Raw genomic sequence first — 20,800 nt, 5'->3', positions numbered from 1 at the left:
CCCATCCATCCTCCCATCTATCCTCCCATCCTCCCATCCATCCTCCCATCCATCCTCCCATCCATCCATCCATCCTCCCATCCATCCTCCCATCCATCCATCCATCCTCCCATCCATCCTCCCATCCTCCCATCCATCCTCCCATCCATCCTCCCATCCATCCTCCCATCCATCCATCCATCCTCCCATCCATCCTCCCATCCATCCTCCCATCCATCCATCCATCCTCCCATCCATCCTCCCATCCATCCTCCCATCCATCCTCCCATCCATCCATCCATCCTCCCATCCATCCTCCCATCCATCCTCCCATCCATCCATCCATCCTCCCATCCATCCTCCCATCCATCCTCCCGTCCATCCTCCCTTTCATCCATCCATCCACTCGTCCGTCCCCTTCCTTCCATTCCTCATTCAATATTTCCAGCCAGGAACTTGAGATAAAATTGTGAAAAAAATGGCCAGGCGTAGCCCCACCCTCAAAGAGCTTACTGCAAGCGTGTGTGTAAGGTACAGACAATAATCAAATAATGACACACATATTTAATCGTGCATTGTGACCAGTGCTGAGAAAGACAGTCACTGGAGTCTGGAGGAGTGTGGAATGGTGAGTCCCAGGCAGGTCTGGGGCCGCCCAAGGAAGCTTCTGACCCACATAGCTTCCATCTGCTCCAGACCCAGGCTCTGCCTTTCCCAGCCTTTTCCAATCCTGGGAGCTGGCCGGCGCAGGCGGCATCCACAGGCCCCTTCTCCCTGGCTTCTGGTGGGATTCAGATCGCAGGAAACTGAGGACAGGAGAGAGATGGGCACCGTGACTCCGACTGCCCAAACACACAATTTCTCGGGACTGAGTGACTCTCCCCGGGGCCAGCCTCCTCCTCAGCCCTTTTGTCACAATGGGGCGCCAGGCCTCCTATCGGGCAAGGTGGTTGGCCGAAAAGTGAAAGTGAAAGTCGCTCAGTCGTGTCTGACTCTTTGCGACCCCATGGACTATACAGTCCATGGGATTCTCCAGGCCAGCATACTGGAGTGGATAGCCTATCCCTTCTCCAGGGGATCTTCCCAACTCAGGGATGGAACCAGGGTCTCCTGCATTGCAGGTGGACTCTTTACCAACTGAGCAATCAGGGAAGGCTGAAAAGGTCCCCCTCAAAATATCTCTGTCATAATCCCTGGAAGCTGTGAAAGGGACCTGATGGACTGAAAAAGGACTTTGCGGTCGATTCAGTGAAGATGCTTAGATGGGAAGGGTGGTCTGGATTATCCAGGTGGGGCAGAGGGAACTCACACACACACACACACACACACACACACACGGCAACGTGAAGATGGAGCAGGAAGAGTTGAAGATGCTGCCTTTGAAGCTCAGCGTGACTCGTCACCAGCCACAGAATTCCAGAAGCTGGTGGAGGCAAGGGAGAGACCCCTCTGGAGCCTCCAGGGGGAGAGTCACCCCACAGGCACCCTGGCTTTGGCCTCATGAAACTGATTTGGGGCCTTTGGATGACACACTTCTGTTGTTTTAAGCTGTCAGGTTTGTGGTCATTCCTTACGGTGTCTGCAGGAACCTGACCCAGGCCTTTCCTCCAGGCGGGTGGCCCCTCCTCCAGGGGCCCTCAGCCCGCTCCCTCCCAGCCTGGGGTCTCCTACCGCACCCAGGCTGGCCCTGGAAAGAGCCCCTCACCGTGCACTCCTCAGTCACCTGGGAAGGTGCCTTGGGCTCCTGCGGCCCTGCTGGACCGCCCTCAGAGGAGGGGATGCTGGTTTGGGGTCAGAAGGACAATTCCCTCTCCTGGTGAAGGTGGAAGAGGCTTCCAGGTGGAGGGAAGGGCCTGGGGTAGGAGGGTGTGTGGAATGTTCTGGAAGTGGAGAGAGGTCCCATGGCTAGAGTGTGCTGGGGGACAGAGTAGAGGGTCCTTATAATTATCCACTGTCCGTCAACCATCTCGTGAGCCTGCTGTACCTCACCTCCATCACACTGGTTCTCACTTGGACCCATCAGCTCCTGAGGGGAACCTGACCACTCGGCCCTGGGGAGCAGGGGGTGATGGGGTCTCCAACCCCAGCCCTGGGGAGCAAGGGGTGATGGGGTCCCCGACCCCAGCCCCGGGGATCAGGGGGTGATGGGGTCCCTGACTCCAGCCCCGGGGATCAGGGGGTGATGGGATCCCCGACCCCAGCCCCAGGGATCAGGGGGTGGTGGGGTCCCCAACCCCAGCCCCGGGAAGCAGGGGGTGACGGGGTCCCGACCCCAGCCCCGGGGAGCGCTCCTGCCGCCCAGGGCTCCTGGGTCCCGGGTGATGGGAAGTCTCCCTGTCCTCATGCACTGCCTGGGCAGCTCACCTTGCCCTCCTTGGTGTAGGCCAGCACCTTGTCCTCCTCCCGGGGGTGGAAGATGAGCGTCTCCACGGAGAAGGGGACGAGCTGCTTCTGGAAGGTGGCGCCCTCGTCTGCACTGAGGAACAGGCTCTGGTCCCGGTCGCTGAGCGAGGAGCTCACGAGGATGATCTGAAAGACACGGGTCAGGAGATGCGTCTACATGCCCGGGGGCCACTGCCTGCAGCCGGCTGCCCACAGCCCCTAGAGGCAACCGGCCCAGCGGACACCTGACTCCAGAGTTCCTGCCTGCAGAGCCTGGACAGCAGATTCCTGCGGTTTGGAGCCCTGTTTGAGGAACTTTGTTACGGCTGCCCCAGGACACTGCTGACCTGTCCAGTGGGAGCTCTGCAAGGGCTGGGGCAGGGGCTGGGGAGTGCCAGGAGAAGGCTTATTGTGAAGAGGCCTGGAGCCGGGGCCGTGTGGGAGGCTGCCTCGTCTGTCCTAGCTGGAGGTTTGGGATGGAGTCGGAGCCCACCCTCCGCTGGAGATGACGGGAGATGCATACATCTGAGTGTGCCCTGACTCCACTCCGGCATGAAACTGATGGCAAGGCGCCCCCCGAGAGGACCAGGGGCACCTCCGCCGTGCGCACCCCAGTCCCCACCCCCCGAGGCCCCTTCACATTTGCCTTCCCTCCAGGTTCCTCTTCCCACAGGTACAAGCCCTGCCGGGCTTTGTGTGAGGAGTGTGCCCCGCATCACAGAAAGGTCAGGAAAGGGCGGCCCTGGGGCCACCCGGGAGAATGACAGGGCCCCGCGGAGGGACACGAGTGTGCTCCTGGTGCCGGAGAAGGCCGACCAGCAGATGGGCTGAGCCAGGGGCCCCGGGACTCAGGGTGCAGGCGCTGGGAGCCACGTGGTCCTGCCCCCGGCCCCAGCACCGTGGCCCTGCCTCCCGCTTCATCAGAAGAGCCATCCCCTTCTCGGAAGCCGGGGGGTCTCCTCCATACGGACCTTGTAGAACCTTCATGGCCCTTCACAGCCCCAGGAGAAGCCGACTCCCGTATGGGGGTCCTAGGACCCTCCTGACCGCCTCCCTCCCAGCCTCATGTGGGGCCGGGCCTTGCCTGGCAAGGTCCATGCCCCGCCCGTGCCCCTTTCCACCTCGGCGCACAGCCTGGGGTGGCCTTCCTCCCCAGGCTGGTTGGAGCTCCTGCTGCAAGGCTGCTGCGGGCCCGGGACTTGTCCTCAAGACACTCCCATTTCATGGAACAGGCCTCCTGCACGGGGACTGGGGCCCTGTCGGGTCAGGGGGACGTCTGTGGAGGTCACTACTGACCCCCTCCCCTCCCCCATAGGGTCTGGGCGTTCCACACGCAGGATGAGTGAGGGAGGGAATGAGTGGGGGAGGGAATGAGTGACTGAGGGAACGCTCCATGAGGGAGTGACACATGAGCTGTGCGTCGGTGGCGCAGGGGCTGGGGACACATGCCCCATCTCTGATAGCCCAGCTCAAATTCCATGTCCGTGTGACCAGTACCCCCTGTGCCTCAGTCCCCTGGTCTGTGAAACGGGAACTGACAGGGCGCCCGGCACTGTGTGAGCCCGCCATGGAGGGCTGACGTGAATGCGACCAGCCGGTCGGTATTGCGATTCCGCGTGGCGACTGTCATTGTGTTGCTGTCCCCTCTGCTTGGCAGGTGGGGACACTGAGGGGAGGCAAGCTGCTGTGGTCACAGATCCGTCCTGGGTAAGGCCAGGGTCCGTGGCGATCCCACACAGAATGGGGTTTTAGCTGGGCTGGAGCTGGCAGCCTGGGTGGGACTAGCCCGGCCCGAGATGAGCTCAGCTTTCCTGGGAGGGCAAAATACAATGAGACGCCCCCGACACGCGTCTGGAAGACAGCTAAGCACGTGGAGCATAACTCAGTGAGCTGCACAAAACTGTTTTTTGTGAACAAGGGATACATCAGTGTGTTCTTTCTTTCCAGGGAACCTTACTGGGCTCCTGGGTGAGGTCATTCGCCTTCAGCAGAAAGCCTTCTGTCCCCCCAGCAAGCAGAGGGGCATGGAGCCTGATTCCTTGGTGACTCTGATCCCTGAAACGTGGACACATGTGCTCGGAGATGTTCTTCATGGCGTGGTTTACATGCAGGAAAAATAGGAGGGGGTGGCAGAGCTGCTTAGGGGAGCCAGAGAGCATGTACAGATGTTTCCATGGTGTTTAGTGACAAGAGAACTAATGCACTCACAAAAAAAGCAGGACATTATAAGGAAGTTTAGTTTCTGTACATTTCCCATTGACAAGATTGTAAGGAAGTACATAATAGTTTTGTCATGGTAGGTGTACAAAAGTAAGTGTAATTTCGTCAGTGGAAAATACATAGAAAGAAGGGTGGAAGGATCATTACTCAGCCATAAAGAAGAATGAAACTTGCCGTTTGTGACAACATGGATGGCCTTGGAGGGCATTATGCTAAGTGCAGTAAGTCGTATGGAGAAAGCAAAGACTGTGTGATCTCACTTATATGTGGAATCTGAAAAGAAAAGGGGAAAAAAACAAGCTCATAGATACAGAGAGGAGACTGGTGTTAGCAGAGGTGGGGGATTGGGGATGGGCACAATGGGTGGATGGGGTCGACAGGTACAAACATCCGATTATAAGATGAAGAAGCCCTGGGGGAGGGACTGCAGCGCGCTGAGAATAACCAACAAAACTCTACTGCACATTTGAAAGTTGCTTCCAGCCAGTCCATTCTAAAGGAGATCAATCCTGGGTGTTCACTGGAAGGACTGACTCTAAAGCTGAAACTCCAATACTTTGGCCACCTCATCGATGAGTTGACTCACTGGAAAAGACTCTGATGTTGGGAGGGATTGGGGGCAGGAGGAGAAGGGATGACAGAGGATGAGATGGCTGGATGGCATCACCGACTCGATGGACATGAGTTTGAGGGAACTCGGGAGTTGGTGATGGACAGGGAGGCCTGGCGTGCTGTGATTCATGGGGTCGCGGAGAGTCGGACATGACTGAGCGACTGAACTGAACTGAACTGAAGAGAGTCGATCTTAAAAGTCTCATCACAGAAAAGAATCCTGTAACCGCGTATGGGGACTGGCCTCACCTAGAATTGTTGTGGTTATCGTTTCACAACGCAAACGAAGTTTATTATGCTGGACACCTGCAACCAATGTTGCTTGTCAGTTACAGCTCTGCTTTCAAAAAAGAGAAAGGAAAGGAACACAGAGGGTATTAACAGCGGTTAGTCCTAAGCTGTGGGGTTAAGATTTTTTTTTTAATTTGAAATAAACTTTTTAGCTTAGAAAAGTTTGATTTTTTGGAAGACTTTTTTGATGTGGACCATCTTTACAGTCTGTGTTAAATTTGTTACAATATTGCTTCTGTTTCAGGCATGTGGGATCATCTTAGCCCCCCAACCAGGGATTGAACCTGCACCCCCTACACTGGAAGGCAAAGTCGTAACCCCTGGACTGCTAGGGAAGTCCCAAACAGTTTTAGATTGATGGAAAAGTTGCAAAGACAATACACGACATTCCCACACAACGCACACCCCGCTTCCTCTATTATTAACAGCAGACATCAACATTATATGTTTGTCACAACGAAGGACCCAACATGGACACGTTGGTCGTATCTAAAGCACATGCTACATTTCACCCGTTCTCCCACTAATGTCTTTCTCTGTCCCTGTGCCAGGTTCCCACGGGACACTTAGCCTTCACTTCTCCTCGGGCTCCTCTAGGCTGTGACATTTTCTCAGACTTCCCTTGCTGTTGATGACCTTGGCAGTTTTGAGGAGGACTGGCCGGATGTTTTGTAATTGTGTCTCCATTTAGGTTTGTCTGCTGTTTTTCTCTTGCTGATGCTGGGGTTCTGGGTTTGAGGGAAAGAGTCGGGGGGTGGGGGAGGTTCTGTGTTCCCTGATCACAGGGGTAGGGACTGAACTCCTTTTGCTCCCTCCAGCATCCAGCACATGCCTGGCCCTGAGCTGTGGGTCAACCCAGGCCTGCGGGATACTTAAAGGAACGCACAATGCCTGCTTGAATGAGCAATTCCGGCTCACTCCGTGACTGCTCAGCGAACTGTTTGCTTGCTCTTCTCCTCTGGGCGGAAAACATCCCTGGGGATGTTTAAGTTGCCTGGGGAGCAGAAATCGTACATAGTCTCACTCACTCATTCCTGTTCCGCACTCAAAATTTCACACGTCAGGGACGGCTCACTCATTCACCCATTCCTCCATGGTTAAGCGCCACAGGATTTTAACCTAAATCACGCAACCATTTAGGTTGCCCAGGGTTTACGGGAGCAGAGCAGGGGATGCTGGATCCAAGTGCAGAACAAAAGGAGGGCTTTGGGAGGAGGCAACGTCCAGATGAGCTTGGAAGAATGAACGGAAATTTGATCCCAGCCTGGGAAAGGGGGTTCTCAGACAGAGAGGCCATCAGGACTGCAAACAAGCAGATGGGGGTCCCTGCTGAGACCGTTCACTGCCTCCTCCCACCTCTGCATACAGTTCCCTCTGGCGGGAATGCACAGCTGGACCGAGACCCCCCGCCCCCGCCCTGACCTCACCACTGGCAATGAAGACTCAGATTTCCAGATTTTTAAAAAATGTCACAAAATCCATGTGTGATAAAATGAAAATTTTTGAAATTTTCTGAGCCCTGAATTCTGGGCAAATTCAACAAAGCTGAATGCTTCTCATTTATTTTCCGTGTCCCTGCTTTGCGGGTGCCCCCAGCCTGAGTTTAGACTGTTTTTATGATGGGACATCCTCCTTCTTTTCTAGTGCTTCTCCAATACCTCTTCATCCGGCACAGCTAATTTCGAAGGTCACCTCCTCCAGGAAGACGTCCATGATATACATCCTTCAACAGAGTTTTTCTCGTCGCTCCTCTGCCCCTTCCCCAGCACCTCACGAGTTCATTTGCCCCAGTCTAACATTCCTAGGGCTCTCTCTGTGAGTCTGCCTTTCCCTCCTGGTGGGGAGGCTGAGCAGCCTGGCAGGACCCAGTGCCCATCCCTGCCATTCAGCCCAGAGGGTGGGTGTTGGTAACACAGAATGGGGCCCCTGGGCACAGGGTGGCCTCTCCATGACAGCCCTCAATTATGGCTAAGGCCCTGTTCATGGTGTCACCCAGGCGGAAGGAAAAGGAACCTGAGGAAGTGATTCTGGCCCGGGGCCCAGCAATCTGGATCATGGGCTATTTTTGGCTTCAGAGTGGGACAAGCCAGGAAAGATGGGGGAAGAAGAAAGCGCTGACAAGAAAAGGATTATTGGAGCAAAGAAAACAAATCAATTAGCATCGTGCAGAGAGGAGGCTGGCAGATTGTTCCTCCAAATTGGGAACCAGACTATTTTCAATGGTGTATTTTCACTGCTTACTATTCTGGGAAAACATGTGGTACCCGAGTGAGGTTCTGGGGGCCCACAAGGCTGGATGCCTCAAAATCAGAGGCAACTCAGTTAAAGGGAACAATCTGATAGGTTCACTGGACTAACAGCCAGCCCATATGAAGCCTGAATTTCAGGGCCTAATTTGCCAGGCCACGTACTCGGTGCAAACATGGAGCTCCTTGTTCAAAGAGAATCAGGAATCTCAAGATGGGACCAGTAGAGCATCAGACCAAGCATGGATTCTCCTGTGACGGCTTGGCTCACACACCCACAGAGTGGACTCTTTCCAAAGCTATTCAGTTAAGAAGCTCCAGGACCAGTGGTAGCAGCATCCTTGGAGACTGTCAGACTCGTGGTGCCTTGGCCCCCCGGGACCTGCATTTTCACGGCCCCCAGTGACTCCCAGGTGCCCTCCCTTGGGTGATGGTGGGTGCTGCCTTAGGCCGCAGCTCCTGCTTGTTTCAGCCCTGTGCCCAACTCCAAGCACGCTGGCGGACCTGGCCTCTGCTCCCCACCAAGCGACAAGGAAATAACCAGGCGCACTAGAGCCCTGTCCTCAGCCTCCTACTCCTCCCAGCCCTGCTCTCCACCACTCCGATGCTGCCCCGCAGGATGGAGGCACCCAAGACAGCCCCGGAGTGCCGGGAGGACATGCTGCTCGTGGAACACAGAGGCCGCAACAGAGGCCTGCCTGCGCAGGGGCAGTGCGGGCTCTGGAGGCCCATGGCACAGGCCTCACCGCTCCTTTGCTCCTGCGAGCTGTGCAACTTTGGGCAAATCACTTCATGTCTCTGTGCCTGTTTCCTCCCCGGTAAAATGAAGATAGGGGTCCCCGCGGCGGAGGCGACTGGAAGAGATAAAGGAAGCAAACTGCGTGACTGGGATGACGGCCGGTTCACTCTCGAGGCGTTTTATTCTGAAGAAGCGTGGTTCACCAAGCACCTCCTTGGGTCAAGGCCCTGAGCTGAGGCAGCGCCGAGGCGGTGGTGAGGACAGTGTAGGAAGCACATGGCTCCCTTCCAGCAGGAAGGTCCAGGACAGACGAGGACGAAGGCAAACAAGCTGTCCCCAGGGTGACATGCACGTTCTCTAAAGGGTGGGAGTTAGGCCAGCGCATGCGAGTTTGAGTGCCTCCCTAAATGTGTACCCTGAGCTGCCCTTGCCTCAGCCCAGGCCCGGCCTGGGGTCGAGGGCTTCCTGGAGGTGGTGTCACCTGAGCCGGGTCTTGAAGGATGAATAGGAGCTCACTAGGGGAAGCAGTGATGGTGGAGTTTGGGGGAACCATCGATGCTGAGTGGGAATGACAGGACCCTTCTTCTGAAGAGAGTCACCTGCTTGGGGATTTGGTTTTCAACCACATTACTGACATGCGCTTTATTGGATATGCTCCACCCACACCAAAGTAGCCTGGACATCGGTGGGTCGGTAGACCAGATTTGCTCCCCTGCCTAGGACTTGTAGTAGAAACGGGGTTGGGGGAGGCCTGACCCTGGGCAGTGGGCACAGAGGAGGGCCAGCCCGTCGCAAACACAAGTCACTGTGACGTGGGGTGACAGGAGCTGCCGTGAAGCTGGCCCGCAGCATGGGCGGGGAGGGCTCCCTGTGGCCCGCTGCAGGCGAGGGGGGCATGGGGCTGCAGGGCTCATCTCCCTGAGGCTACGTTCCCCAGGCCTGCGGCCTCTGTGCCTCCCCAATGGCCCCTATCTGTGTTAAAACAGACCGATTAGCTCTCTCCACCAGGATGCTCTGGGTGGGAAGCCTGCAAAGTGACCTGGCCGCGGACGCCTGAAAATTAACAACCCTTCTGTTATTTCCCTGCCAAGCCCGGCAGGTGTCCCCAGGGTCCCACTCACATCTGGTTGGAGAGACGCAGGAAGTACTAAGCAGGGCAGCTCTGGGACGGTGCAGAGATGACCAGCAGGGGCAGGTGGGGGTGGTGTGAATCGCTGACTGCACTTAGTGTTCACCGCAGACCTGCTCAGCTTAGGCACGATCATCCCCATTTCTCAGATGGGGAAGCTGAGGCCAGAGAGGCCTCGGGAAAGATTGTGCTGTCAGCCGGGTTTGCACCCAGCAGTTCCCTGCATCACTGATCCACACCACATCACGACCAGTGGTGTGACTGCATCAGCCCAGAATGTGGCAACAACATGAGGCAACCGACTTGGGAAAGTCTAGACAGATTCCCTCCCCGCCCCCACCACCCCTCAAAGGCTATTAGGCATGGCTTCCAGACGTCTGCAGGTCCGTCCTAAACTTGGGGGATTTCTAAGCCCATAGACGGCAGAGGAAGGCGGGGCTGGCGGGAGGGGAGCGGGCTTTCTGTCCACCTTCATCTTTGTTCCTCCTGCTTGGTCCACCATCCTGTGCTTTGAGGCCATTCACACACCCACTCAGCTGTCTGTCAGACCCCAAGCTGGGAGATGAATCTCACGGGAGCCTGGCCCCCAGGGAGCCCATAGCAGTCAAGGGACGTCGTTGAATGATGTGAGCTGTGTGCTGGGACAGGCGACCCCGAGAAGGGGCTGGAACGGAGGCTGTCCGGAAAGTGTCCATGGAGGCGAGCTGCGTGCTTCCGGCACGGATGGGTCAGCGTTGGCCAAGCATGGAGAGGTCCTCTAGGAAGGGCAGAGTGTGCGAGACACTAGCGTGGGCCTCCCCCCACCAGGTCAGGAGGTTTGCCTGAACCTGGCACCCTGGACGCCCTTCTGGAACCCTTCAACATGGGCCTGCCCGGATCGCGTCCACCTGGCCTCGCACTCAGACCTATCTTTTCTGAGTCACCACTGCATGAACCGCGTGTGGTCCCACCTGCCAAATCGCCTCCTCTGGTGCCCTGCTGGGCTTCCATTCCCCCATCTCCTCCAAAAGGTGGTGCCAACATCCCAGTCTGCTTTGCAGCATAAGCCCTACCTCTGAAACCTTGAGTTAAAAAAGGAAAACAAACAGCACCCAGCAACGGTTTTTTACCTCTACCAGAGCTCTGGCTGGGTACACCACAGATCTTGGGTTTCCCTTCAGACTCTTCATCAAGGAGAAGACTTGTTTTTCATCTTCTCTTTACCAAGTGGAACACTCAGAGGTTTCCCTCTGCATCCCCGGGGATGGGGGTCCTCAGGAAATTACTTTCCTATTTAAAACCCAATTGTCCAGTGCATTCCTTGCCAGACAGATGCGCCCAGCTGGGGACACAGGAAACTGGGCTTTGACGCCTGGAGAGGCAGACAGTGGAGGCAAACAAATACAGCAGCATCTGCCCCCGGGTCTCAAATTAGAATCTGTGCAGAGCATCTTACATACGCTGGTGTGAGTCATCATGAGCACGAATAACTCCGCTACCCAGCAAGGAGAATGCGTGGACGAGTGCCTCTCGCTGGGCTATTTGGCACACACTCGGATTGCTACCCAGGGTGTTAGCAGAAAGTCACTCCACGTGACGGCTTTCAGTCTGGGGGGCGCTGAGAGGAAGCAGAGCCTGGCGGAGATGCCGCTCTGCTTGGTAACCTTGGGCTCGTCTCTCTCCTCACCTTGAACTCAGAAACAATTGTCTGTTCTGGGCTGACGTCCTAAATTAGGCGACACATGTGAAACTGTGGCAGAAATAGAAGGGCTCTTCATGGCTTTTGTGCTTTCTTCAGCCAGAAAGTAGGAAATGACAGGCAATCTGCTCCGTATCCTTGCCTGGAGAATTCCCTGGACAGAGGAGCGTGGCAGGCTACAGTCCACGTGGTCGCAGAGAGTCAAACACGACGGAGCCACGCAGGCAAACCAGAAAGATCTATTCTTGAAGACGTCACAGATCATCAGAATTTATGCAAATAGAAGTGTGCAGTGCTGTGTCCCTGCTTGAAACCCTCAGGGCCTCTCCTGCCGGGGCTCCTGGGTCAGCTGCTCACGACTCACCCCTGTGACCTCAGCCGGCTGACCTTGCCCTGCCACGCCCAGCCCAGGTCCAGCCATCAGACCACGTCCACGTCCCCAGATGGCCCCTGCACCCTGACACACCTTTTCCCTGGGAAGCCCTGGCTGTCTTCTCTGACCGCAGTGAGGAAGCGGGCCTGGAGGGGCAGGCCAGAGGCTGACTAGGAGGACACGGGAGTTATCAGCTGAGATAAGCTGGTAGCCTGGGCTGGGGCAGACGTCAGGCAACTGGAGGGGAGAGGGCGGGTGTCCGTGACATTTCATGGTCAGAGTTCAGCGGGTTTGGTGAAGGAAACAGATGGAGACATAACGGAACCCCTAAGCGCCTGGCTCGGGCGGGCGTGTGGACTTGACGACCACCGGGTGGGGGGGGGACTGGCTTCGGGGATGAAGAGGAGCCCAGGGTGAGCCTCACGCTGGGGCTGAGCTTCCTGAGGATCACCCAGGTGGAGGGAGGGGCTTGGGGTTGGTACTCGGGGTGAGTTCAGCAGAGAAACCTGCCCTGGGGTAGGCCTTCGGAAGGTCCATGCTCACACGTGTGACGGGGGGTCCTGGGAGTGGAGAGACCTCCCAAGGAGTGAGAAAAGAACTGGCCAGGGATGGATGGGGACCAGAGAGACGCCTGCAGAGTGGAGCCTATGGGGAGAGCCCTTCCCCTGGGCCTTACAGCTGAGTGGGAGAGGCAGGGAGTAAAATAAATGCAGGGTGCGATGATTTCAGATAGTGAGGCGCAGCATGAGAAAAATAAAATCAGGTGATTAAACGGCTGTACGTACATACATGTGTCCATGTGCGTATACACACCAAAGCTTGCATGCATATATGACACACAGGCATTCACACATGTATGTGTAAAGACATACATACACATGGATATGGGCTTCCCCAGAGGCGCAGACGGTAGAGAATCTGCCTGCAACGCGGGAGACCCGGGTTCGATCCCTGGGTTGGGAAGATCCCCTGGAGGAGGGCATGGCAACCCACTCCACTATTCTTGCCTGGAGAATCCATGGACAGTGGAGCCTGGCGGGCCGCAGCCCATGGGGTTGCATAGAGTCGGACGTGACTAAGAGACTAACACGCATGAATGAGTATCTGTGCAAAGGTGAATGAAGCATCCAGAAGGGCAGGAGCACCGCTTCCAGCTGATGAGACTCGGGCATTAAGGTTTCTCCGTCTGACTGTATTTCTACTTCCATTCTTACCACGTCACCTTTACCTAAGATGGGAGAGGCACTCAGTACAAATGTGTGGGATCAACAGATACATTTTCATAAATGAATATTTTAAGATGAAAATGTGCTAAATGTGCAATCAGAGAAGAACAATATATACTTTACGAAAAGAAGAATTTGGTTGTGGGCAAAGGCCTAAGAATGTATATCCAGTTGTCTTTTGAGTAAAGAAGATAGGAAAATAATTTTTTTAAATGAAGGTTTACTTCTAGAAAATCCATGAAGTTATTAATATTTTAAAATCAATTGTATTTCCTTCTTTCTCTCTGCCCAGCATCCATCCATCCATCCATCATCCGTCCATCATCCATCCATCCATCATCCATCCAACATCTATTTATCCATCCCCATCCACCCACCCATCCATCCATCCATCTGTCCATCATCCATCCATCCATCCATCCATCATCCATCCAATATCCATCCAACATCTATTTATCCATCCCCATCTACCCACCCATCCATCCATCCATCATCCATCTATCCACCCACCCATCCATCCATCCATCCATCCGTCCATCATCCATCCATCCATCCATCCATCATCCATCCAACATCCATCCAACATCTATTTATCCGTCCCCATCCACCCACCCATCCGTCCATCATCCGTCCGTCATCCGTCCGTCATCCGTCCACCCACCCAGCCATTCATTCAGTCTTCCCTCCCTCCCTCCCTCCCTTTCTGCCTCCTTCCCTCTTCCAATTCACTACTCATCCTCCACCCATCAACCCATTCAACATGGCTTTGGGGAGCGGCTGGAAGAGCGCACAGGATGGGAGTGCCGCACACCGTGAGCCCTGTGTGCTCTTTGGTCACCGGCTGCAGCCATCATCATGCAGCCCAGCCCTCAACCCACCCTTCTTGACGTGGGCACCAGTGGCCTGTGCCTCCCGGCCTTGTCTCTGCATCAAGTTGAATTCCAACAAGTAGGGGTGGGAAAGCAAAAGGAAGATAACATTTATTGAACATGTACTCTGCACCGCCCCGGCTCCCCTGGTAGCTCAGCCGGTAAAGAATCTGCCCGCAACGCGGGAGACCTGGGTTCGATCCCTGGGTTGGGAAGATCCCCTGGAGAAGGGAACGGCTAACCTCTCCAGTATTCTGGCCTGGAGAAGTCCATGGACTGTATGGTCCATGGGGTCCCAAAGAGTTGGGCATGACGGAGCGAGTTCCACTTTGCTCCGGGCCCTGCACTAGGCACCAGCCTTTTATCATCTTATTTCCACAAGGTGGGAGGGGTTTTTGTTTCTATTTTAAAGGCAGAAACAGGAGCTCAGAAGGGTGAAATGAGCCCCCTAGCGCGCACTGTTTGCATGCCTCTGCCCTGGCACAGAGCCAACTCTGGTGCTGAGAACCCTCGTTGTGCTTCTGTGTCGAGATCGACAAGCATCCAACACAATTTAGTAAAGCATCCGCTCAAACACAATTACAGAATTGATTGTCAGGAAAGGATTGGTTCAGTTTTAATTACCAGCCTGACAATCACTGAAATGCCAAGAAACATCCCCAAGAACATCTGTAAATTGAACGGAGAGGCAGACCTTTTCCCTTTGGCTGGACGCTGACTTGGAAGATCTCATGTCTGGTCGATAGTAACCAGATAAGGCGAACCTATCACAGGACCTATAAAAACAACTCGTCGTGAATATTTTAGAGCCGCAGCTCATATACACAATCTTGTCTGTAGCATTCGGGAAATGTGAGGCCCCCATCTCCCCCATAATTATTGATGTTCTCTAAAGGGGCTGACGCTGAGGCTCTGGAGTGAGTAGGGTGCAATTGTTCTGTTTGGCTGTCTGAGGATGTTTTGCAGACAAAGCTAAAAAGCCTGCTTGCTGGGCGGAGGGTGGCGGACGGTTAATTCTCTGGAGTGACTGTGTTTGGGAAAATTGTCTTTTATCAGGACAGTTGTATTAACAATGCATGGTTAGATCTGTGAACAATTTGCTCATTCATCTGCCCCTAACTGAACAGCAGAATGCCAGGGAATGATCTCCGTACCTTCTCGGGGTATGTTTTCCACGCTGGCTTGGGCAGCCTCCAGGGTACAGATGATAGCGTTTGACTGTGGAGTGACTGTGGACTCTCCAAAGGCTCTCTCTTCCAGTATTTGTGATTAGAGACCAAGATTATTACTGCCATGCTTGCTGTGCAAAGCACGGCCAACACCATGGTCCACTGGTGCAAAGACTATTGATATTATGTGTCTGTAGAAGCCCTTAAGGACAGAGCAGAAAGGAGCAGGATTGCGGCTTCCTCATGTCTGTGAGAGGAAATTGACTCTACCAGGGGAGCCCCAGCCAATGGCCTGTAGCAGAAATCACCTGGATCGTGGTTTTCCTGAATGAAACACTCCTGCCTCATGTGGAGTGGATAACAGCATTGGTAATAATCTTCAGTTCAGTCACTCAGTCGTGTCCAATTCTTTGCGACCCCATGGACTGTAGCATGCCAGGACTCCCTGTCCTTCACCAACGCCCAGAGCTTACTCAAACTCATGTCCATTGATTTGGTGATGCCATCCAGCCATCTCATTCTCTATCATCCCCTTCTCCTCCTGCCCCCAATCCCTCCCAGCATCAGAGTCTTTTCCAGTGAGTCAACTCTTTGCATGAGGTGGCCAAATATTGGAGTTTCAGCTTTAGCATCAGTCCTTCCAATGAACACCCAGGACTGATCTCCTTTAGAATGGACTGGTTGGATCTCCTTGCAGTTCAAGGGACTCTCAAGAGTCTTCTCCAGCACCACAGTTCAAAAGCATCAGTTCTTCGGCAATCAGCTTTGTTTATGGTCTTATTCTCAGATCCATATGTGATCACTGGAAAAACCATAGGCTTGACTGGATGGACTTTTGTCCACAAAGTAGTGAGCCATGCTGTGAAGAGTCACCCAAGACGGACAGGTCATGGTGGAGAGTTCTGACAAAACGTGGTCCACTGGAGAAGGGAATGGCAAGCCACTTTAGTGTTCTTGCCTTGAGAGCCCCACGAACAGTATGAAAAGGCAAACAGTAATCCTATGTGGCGTTTAGCAAGCACTGACTTTGTGCCAGGCACTGGACTATACTTGACTCATGTTTTCAACAAGCATCCAATGAGGTGGCTGTTGTTACTGCCCCTGTTTGATGGATGAAGTGAATCGCAGAGAGGGCGGTGATCTCTCCAGTCACATGGTGGGAGCTGACCCAAGATGCAACCCAGGCAGCTTCCTTCCCACACACTGCAAAGATGGGGGCGCATGTTGCTGTGGTTAGGGGGTGCAGGCTGCAGAGACGGTGGGGGCGCTCACGGCCCTTCCCTTGCTCTTTGCTCGTGCATCACAGAACCCATGTCGGCCAGAGATGAGGACAGAGGAAGCGCAGCCTAGAAGTCCTTGACTTCACGGAGCACACCGTCCAGTGGTGAGATGGTGACCAAAGAAGCCCATAAATGAGCGATCATGGACTCCGAGGGGGGCCCAACACTTGGCGACAGGGTGGGGTGGGGAGAGGGCCCTGGCAAGAACACAGAGAGAGAGAGTCGGCCGGGTCCAGCAGGAAGGGATGGGGAGGCAGGGGATGGGAAGAGAGGGCTACAGGAAACGTGGAGAAGGGAGACTTGGGGGGCTGGATGCCCACTGGGTGGGGCAACGGGGAGTCTCCTGCCTGGGGTGCTGGGAGGAAGCAGTGAGCCACATAGACCTGGGTCTGCCCTGGGGGCACTGACGGTCCTTAAAGGAGAAGAGCCCGAGGAGGGGACTGAGAAGAAGACAGCACAGAGGGGAGACGAGACCAGAGAGCACAGGGCCGGGGGGGCCCGGCCCGAGGGGGCGGGCATGGGGGAGCTCAGACAGGGGAGGATGGAGCAAGCACCGGACTGTCACAGGAGGGGCGTCCCTGTCACAGGAGGGGCGTCCCTGTCACAGGAGGGGTGTCCCTGGGCCCCGTGATTGTCACAGGTGGGATGTCCCTGGGTACCACCGACTGTCGCAGGTGGGATGTTCCTATCACAGGTGGGGTGTCCCTGGGCACCATGACTGTCACAGGTGGGGTGTCCCTGGGCCCCGTGATTGTCACAGGTGGGGTGTCCCGGGGCACCAATGACTGTCACAGGCGGGGTGTCCCTGGGCACCATGACTGTCACAGGTGGGGTGTCCCGGGGCACCAATGACTGTCACAGGAGGGGCGTCCCTGTCACAGGAGGGGCGTCCCTGTCACAGGAGGGGTGTCCCTGGGCCCCGTGACTGTCACAGGCGGGGTGTCCCGGGGCCCCGTGACTGTCGCAGGCGGGGTCCTGGGGGCACTGGTGTCCCTGGGGGAGGGGTGATGCAGCGACGGTGACATCTGCCACCCCTTCTCTCTGTCTCTTGACCATGTGCCATGAGGCATCAGTGAATCTTTCTGCTCCTTCGGGACAAGGAGTGGCCCTGGGGGCTGGCCCACAGCCCCTCTCAGAACAGACGCCTCCTAAGCAGTGGGTGAGCTGAACAAACTCTCGGCAATGACGGGAGACACGAGTCATCTGTCTTGTCGGTTTCTTCTCCTCCTCCATCTGCAGATGAATGATGATTTAATTAAAGTTCCCAGGGCAGCAGCCCTGCACCAGGAGACTCCTGAGGGCTTGGGATCATGTGGAGACAGAGTGAACCCAGGCTCTGATCTCCCGTGGGAACCACCAGGGTCGATGTTTCTGGATGGAGAAGTTTTCTGGATGGAGAAGTATGGACGTCCATCCTGCACGAAGGCCCTCAGGGTGGAGGCCTGGCTGTACCTGTCCCACAGGCACAGACCAGAGACAGTGGGGGTGGGGGGAAGATCCAGCTCCCCCGTCACTCAAGACACAGAGATACCCAGAAATAGGCAGCCCAGGCCAAGTCGCAGAGCCTCAGAGCTGACTGCCGCCCCAGCTGAACTGGTATAGTCTCTAATGATGGAATGCTGTAACTTGCCCCTATCCCTCTGCTGGACACCACTGGACCAGCATGCTTTCTGATGCTGTAAGCACCACAGTAGTGCCCCTCCCCCTTCTTGGTCACCTCTGGTGACGAGGGGCTCCCTACCTCACTCACTGGACCAGCATGCTTTCTGATGCTGTAAACACCACAATAGCGCCTCTCCCCCTTCTTGGTCACCTCTGGTGACGAGGGGCTCCCTACCTACTCACTGCGTTTGTGTTTAAAACAAGCTCAATCCTACAGACACACAACAAAGAGCTTGGGAGTCTGGCAGAGCTACACCGAGTTCTGGCCATGCACATGTGGCAGTGTGACCTGAATCAGCTCAGCGGCCCCGGGATCCAAGAGCCCACCCTTTAAGAAGGAGTGGCACCCGCTCCATCCTTGCTCCCCTGTCTGGTCTGGCCCTTCCACTCGAGCCTCAGGATGAGGCTCTCCCTTGAGAGTTGACCTGGGTGAGGGGCTTCACTCAGGTCAGAATACCATTAAAATGCCACAGCATCGCTGATCACAGACTTTCTGTCACACATGCACCTATGACAATGGACAGACTCAGCAAGCCGGGCAGCAATCGTGGCAATAACAGTCATCCCAGCAACAACAGTAAGAGTATCAGCCCCGGCGGACACCCAGTCCGGGCAGACGCCGCTCTGAGTGGTTCATTTGTGACTGCTCGCTGGTCCCCCCCGAGAAGTTGTTCTGTCATTGTCTCCAGTTTCCAGTGAGGTTAACCCCTTGCCCTGAGGTCCCCCAGGTCACGCGAGGCTGAGCTGGTGACAGGGACGTTCCAGGCCACTGCACCGAGCTGCCTTCTCTGATCTGATCTAGTAGTGATAGGATTTCTGTATAAGATTTTGTTCAGCAAGAAGTATTGATGTTTAAAAAAGAGACATACTTCCCCACGCTTGATTCTGTCCAGTCACCACCGTGCAACACACACACACACACAAACACACACACACACACACACCCCACATTCTACAAACCAGGGGAAGGAGCATTTAAGGAAAGATTCTTGGGGAGAACTGAGGAGAGGCTTGCTCTGCTCCATGTAGGGAGTGCCGCCCGTGGGTGGGTTCTGGGCTGGGCAGGCTGCCCTCATCTCTGCTGGACTGGCCACCCCACCCAGGGCAGACACAATCACCACCACCACCCCATTGGGGAGGCGCTTGAGGTTCAGAGGACCTGGGGGGTCCCTTCTGCACATCAGTCAGAGCTGATGGGACCCAGATCTGTGTGCCTGTCCCACCCACAGCCAGTTGCCTCCCTCTCTGCTGGCCACTGCCCGTCGGGGTCTCCTGCTGGTGGACTAACTACAGGGGTGGCAGACAGGAGAAAGACAGGGGGGCAGGGACCACTCAGGGTGGCCTGGAATCCGTGGGGCATCCTCCTGGATGAGAAGCAGGTGAGCTGGGGATGACCTGTGCCAGGACCTTCAGTCCTGGCCAGCTCCTGGCCAACCCCCAGGCCTGTACTTCGGCATCTCATCTGTAGGAAGAGGGCACAGGCCTCTCACCCTGCCACCCTCAGGCCGGCCTGTGGGAACCGAGACAAAACCAGCCGTGTCACAGCATCAAGCTTGTAACACACGCCTGTCCAGACGGTGCCCTGAGCCATGTGGCTGACGATGTGCTGAGCCCCAGACCCGGGATTGGCCGCCAACGGCTCACAGCTCAGCCCTTTCTGAGAAAACCAGCCTCAGTCGATGAAAGCCTCAGCCTGGGGATTTACACCCTCCCCTGGAGGGCCCCAGACAGTGCCCCATGGACAGGGGAAGGCTGTCCCCACCTCAAGGAGGAGCACCTCTGAGCTGACCATGGACCTGGCCTGGCCAGGCTCGGCCTGAGGGCATGTCCCTCCTCGGCCACTTCTCCCTTCAGCCCATCCCCCAGAGCCCCCGCTCAGGGTCATGTGCACCCAATCCCTGCCTCACGCTCTGCTTCTGGGAACCTGATCTAAGGCTGCTGCCCTCTCTCCAAGCCGTGGGCTCCGGAGGTGGGGCCAGGTCCGGGAGAGCAGGGGACCAGCCACACTGTCCCTGGAAGGACTCCTCGGACACAGGTTGCAGGAAGGAATCAGGGCCCATTGTGAAAATTCGGGTTCATAAGAGGCTGAAAAGAGCTGGAGACCAGCATCTATGGCATGGGATCTGGAAACTCTTTGCTGTCAGCCAAAGTCCAGGCAAAATGCCTCACATTTTTACACTGTGTGTGTGTGTGTGTGTGTGTGTGTGTGTGTGTGTGTGTTAGCCGCTCAGTCGTGTCTGACTCTTTGCGACTCCATGGACTGTAGCTTGCCAGGCCCCTCTGTCCATGGGATTTCCTGGGCAAGAATACTGGAGTGGGTTGCCAGGGATCAAACCTAGGTCTCCCACATCACAGGCAGATTCTTCACCTTCCGAGTCACCACCAAGGAAAACAGTAAGCAGTGGCAGTGTGAGAGGGGCTGGGCTGGGAAAGGTGTTCTCCCACCAACTCCATCCTTCCAGCAGCTAAAGTGGTTTCGGGGTTGAGAAGTGCCCCATGGTTTCCAGCTCTGGGGGTGGGGGGAGGAGCACTCCCCATCCTCGGAGTGGGGGAAAGTCAGGATCAGGGGAAGGGGGAGGCGCTGACAGTCTGCTGAGACCACTTTTATTTTTCTCGGTGTGACGTCCTGACGCGGCTGTAAAACCACACACACACAAACATGCGAACCAAGTACTTTCCGAAAAGCGGCCCCTAACACGGACGCACGACGCTGGCTGAGCGTCAGCCGGCCACTTGCTCTTGGCAGAGCCCCCGGACTCCCCTGGGACAGTGGCAGGGAAATCTCACCAGCTGGTTTCACGTGGGGACTCGGGACCCAGAGGGCACATCGGCTAGTCCAAACGCCTTACTTTACAGCCGGGGACACCAGTGTCCGAGGAGCGGGGGCCACCTCCCCATGGTCCACAGGACTGAGCCGAGGCCCTGGCTGCCTGATGCTGAGTCCA

The 20,800-nt window shown here is 55.7% G+C and overlaps 1 protein-coding gene across 2 annotated transcripts in view; it reads right to left on the bottom strand.

Annotated features, from left to right (window-relative positions):
* The window catches only part of SORCS2 (sortilin related VPS10 domain containing receptor 2), a 503,745-nt gene that overhangs the window by 92,149 nt on the left and 390,796 nt on the right, over window positions 1-20,800 (bottom strand). For both annotated transcript variants that reach the window (XM_055435186.2, XM_055435187.2), the window contains one exon: window positions 2,344-2,508. In XM_055435186.2, coding sequence (XP_055291161.2) covers window positions 2,344-2,508 — 165 coding nt within the window. The remainder of the gene's footprint in view (window positions 1-2,343; window positions 2,509-20,800) is intronic.

Source organism: Moschus berezovskii, chromosome 5 (genome assembly GCF_049115385.1).
Source record: "Moschus berezovskii isolate FMDL1 chromosome 5, NW_MosBer_1.0, whole genome shotgun sequence".
NCBI classification, from domain to species: Eukaryota; Metazoa; Chordata; class Mammalia; order Artiodactyla; family Moschidae; genus Moschus; species Moschus berezovskii.
The sequence above is the reverse complement of the archived record's forward strand: the minus strand, read 5'-3'. Positions and strand labels throughout refer to the sequence as shown.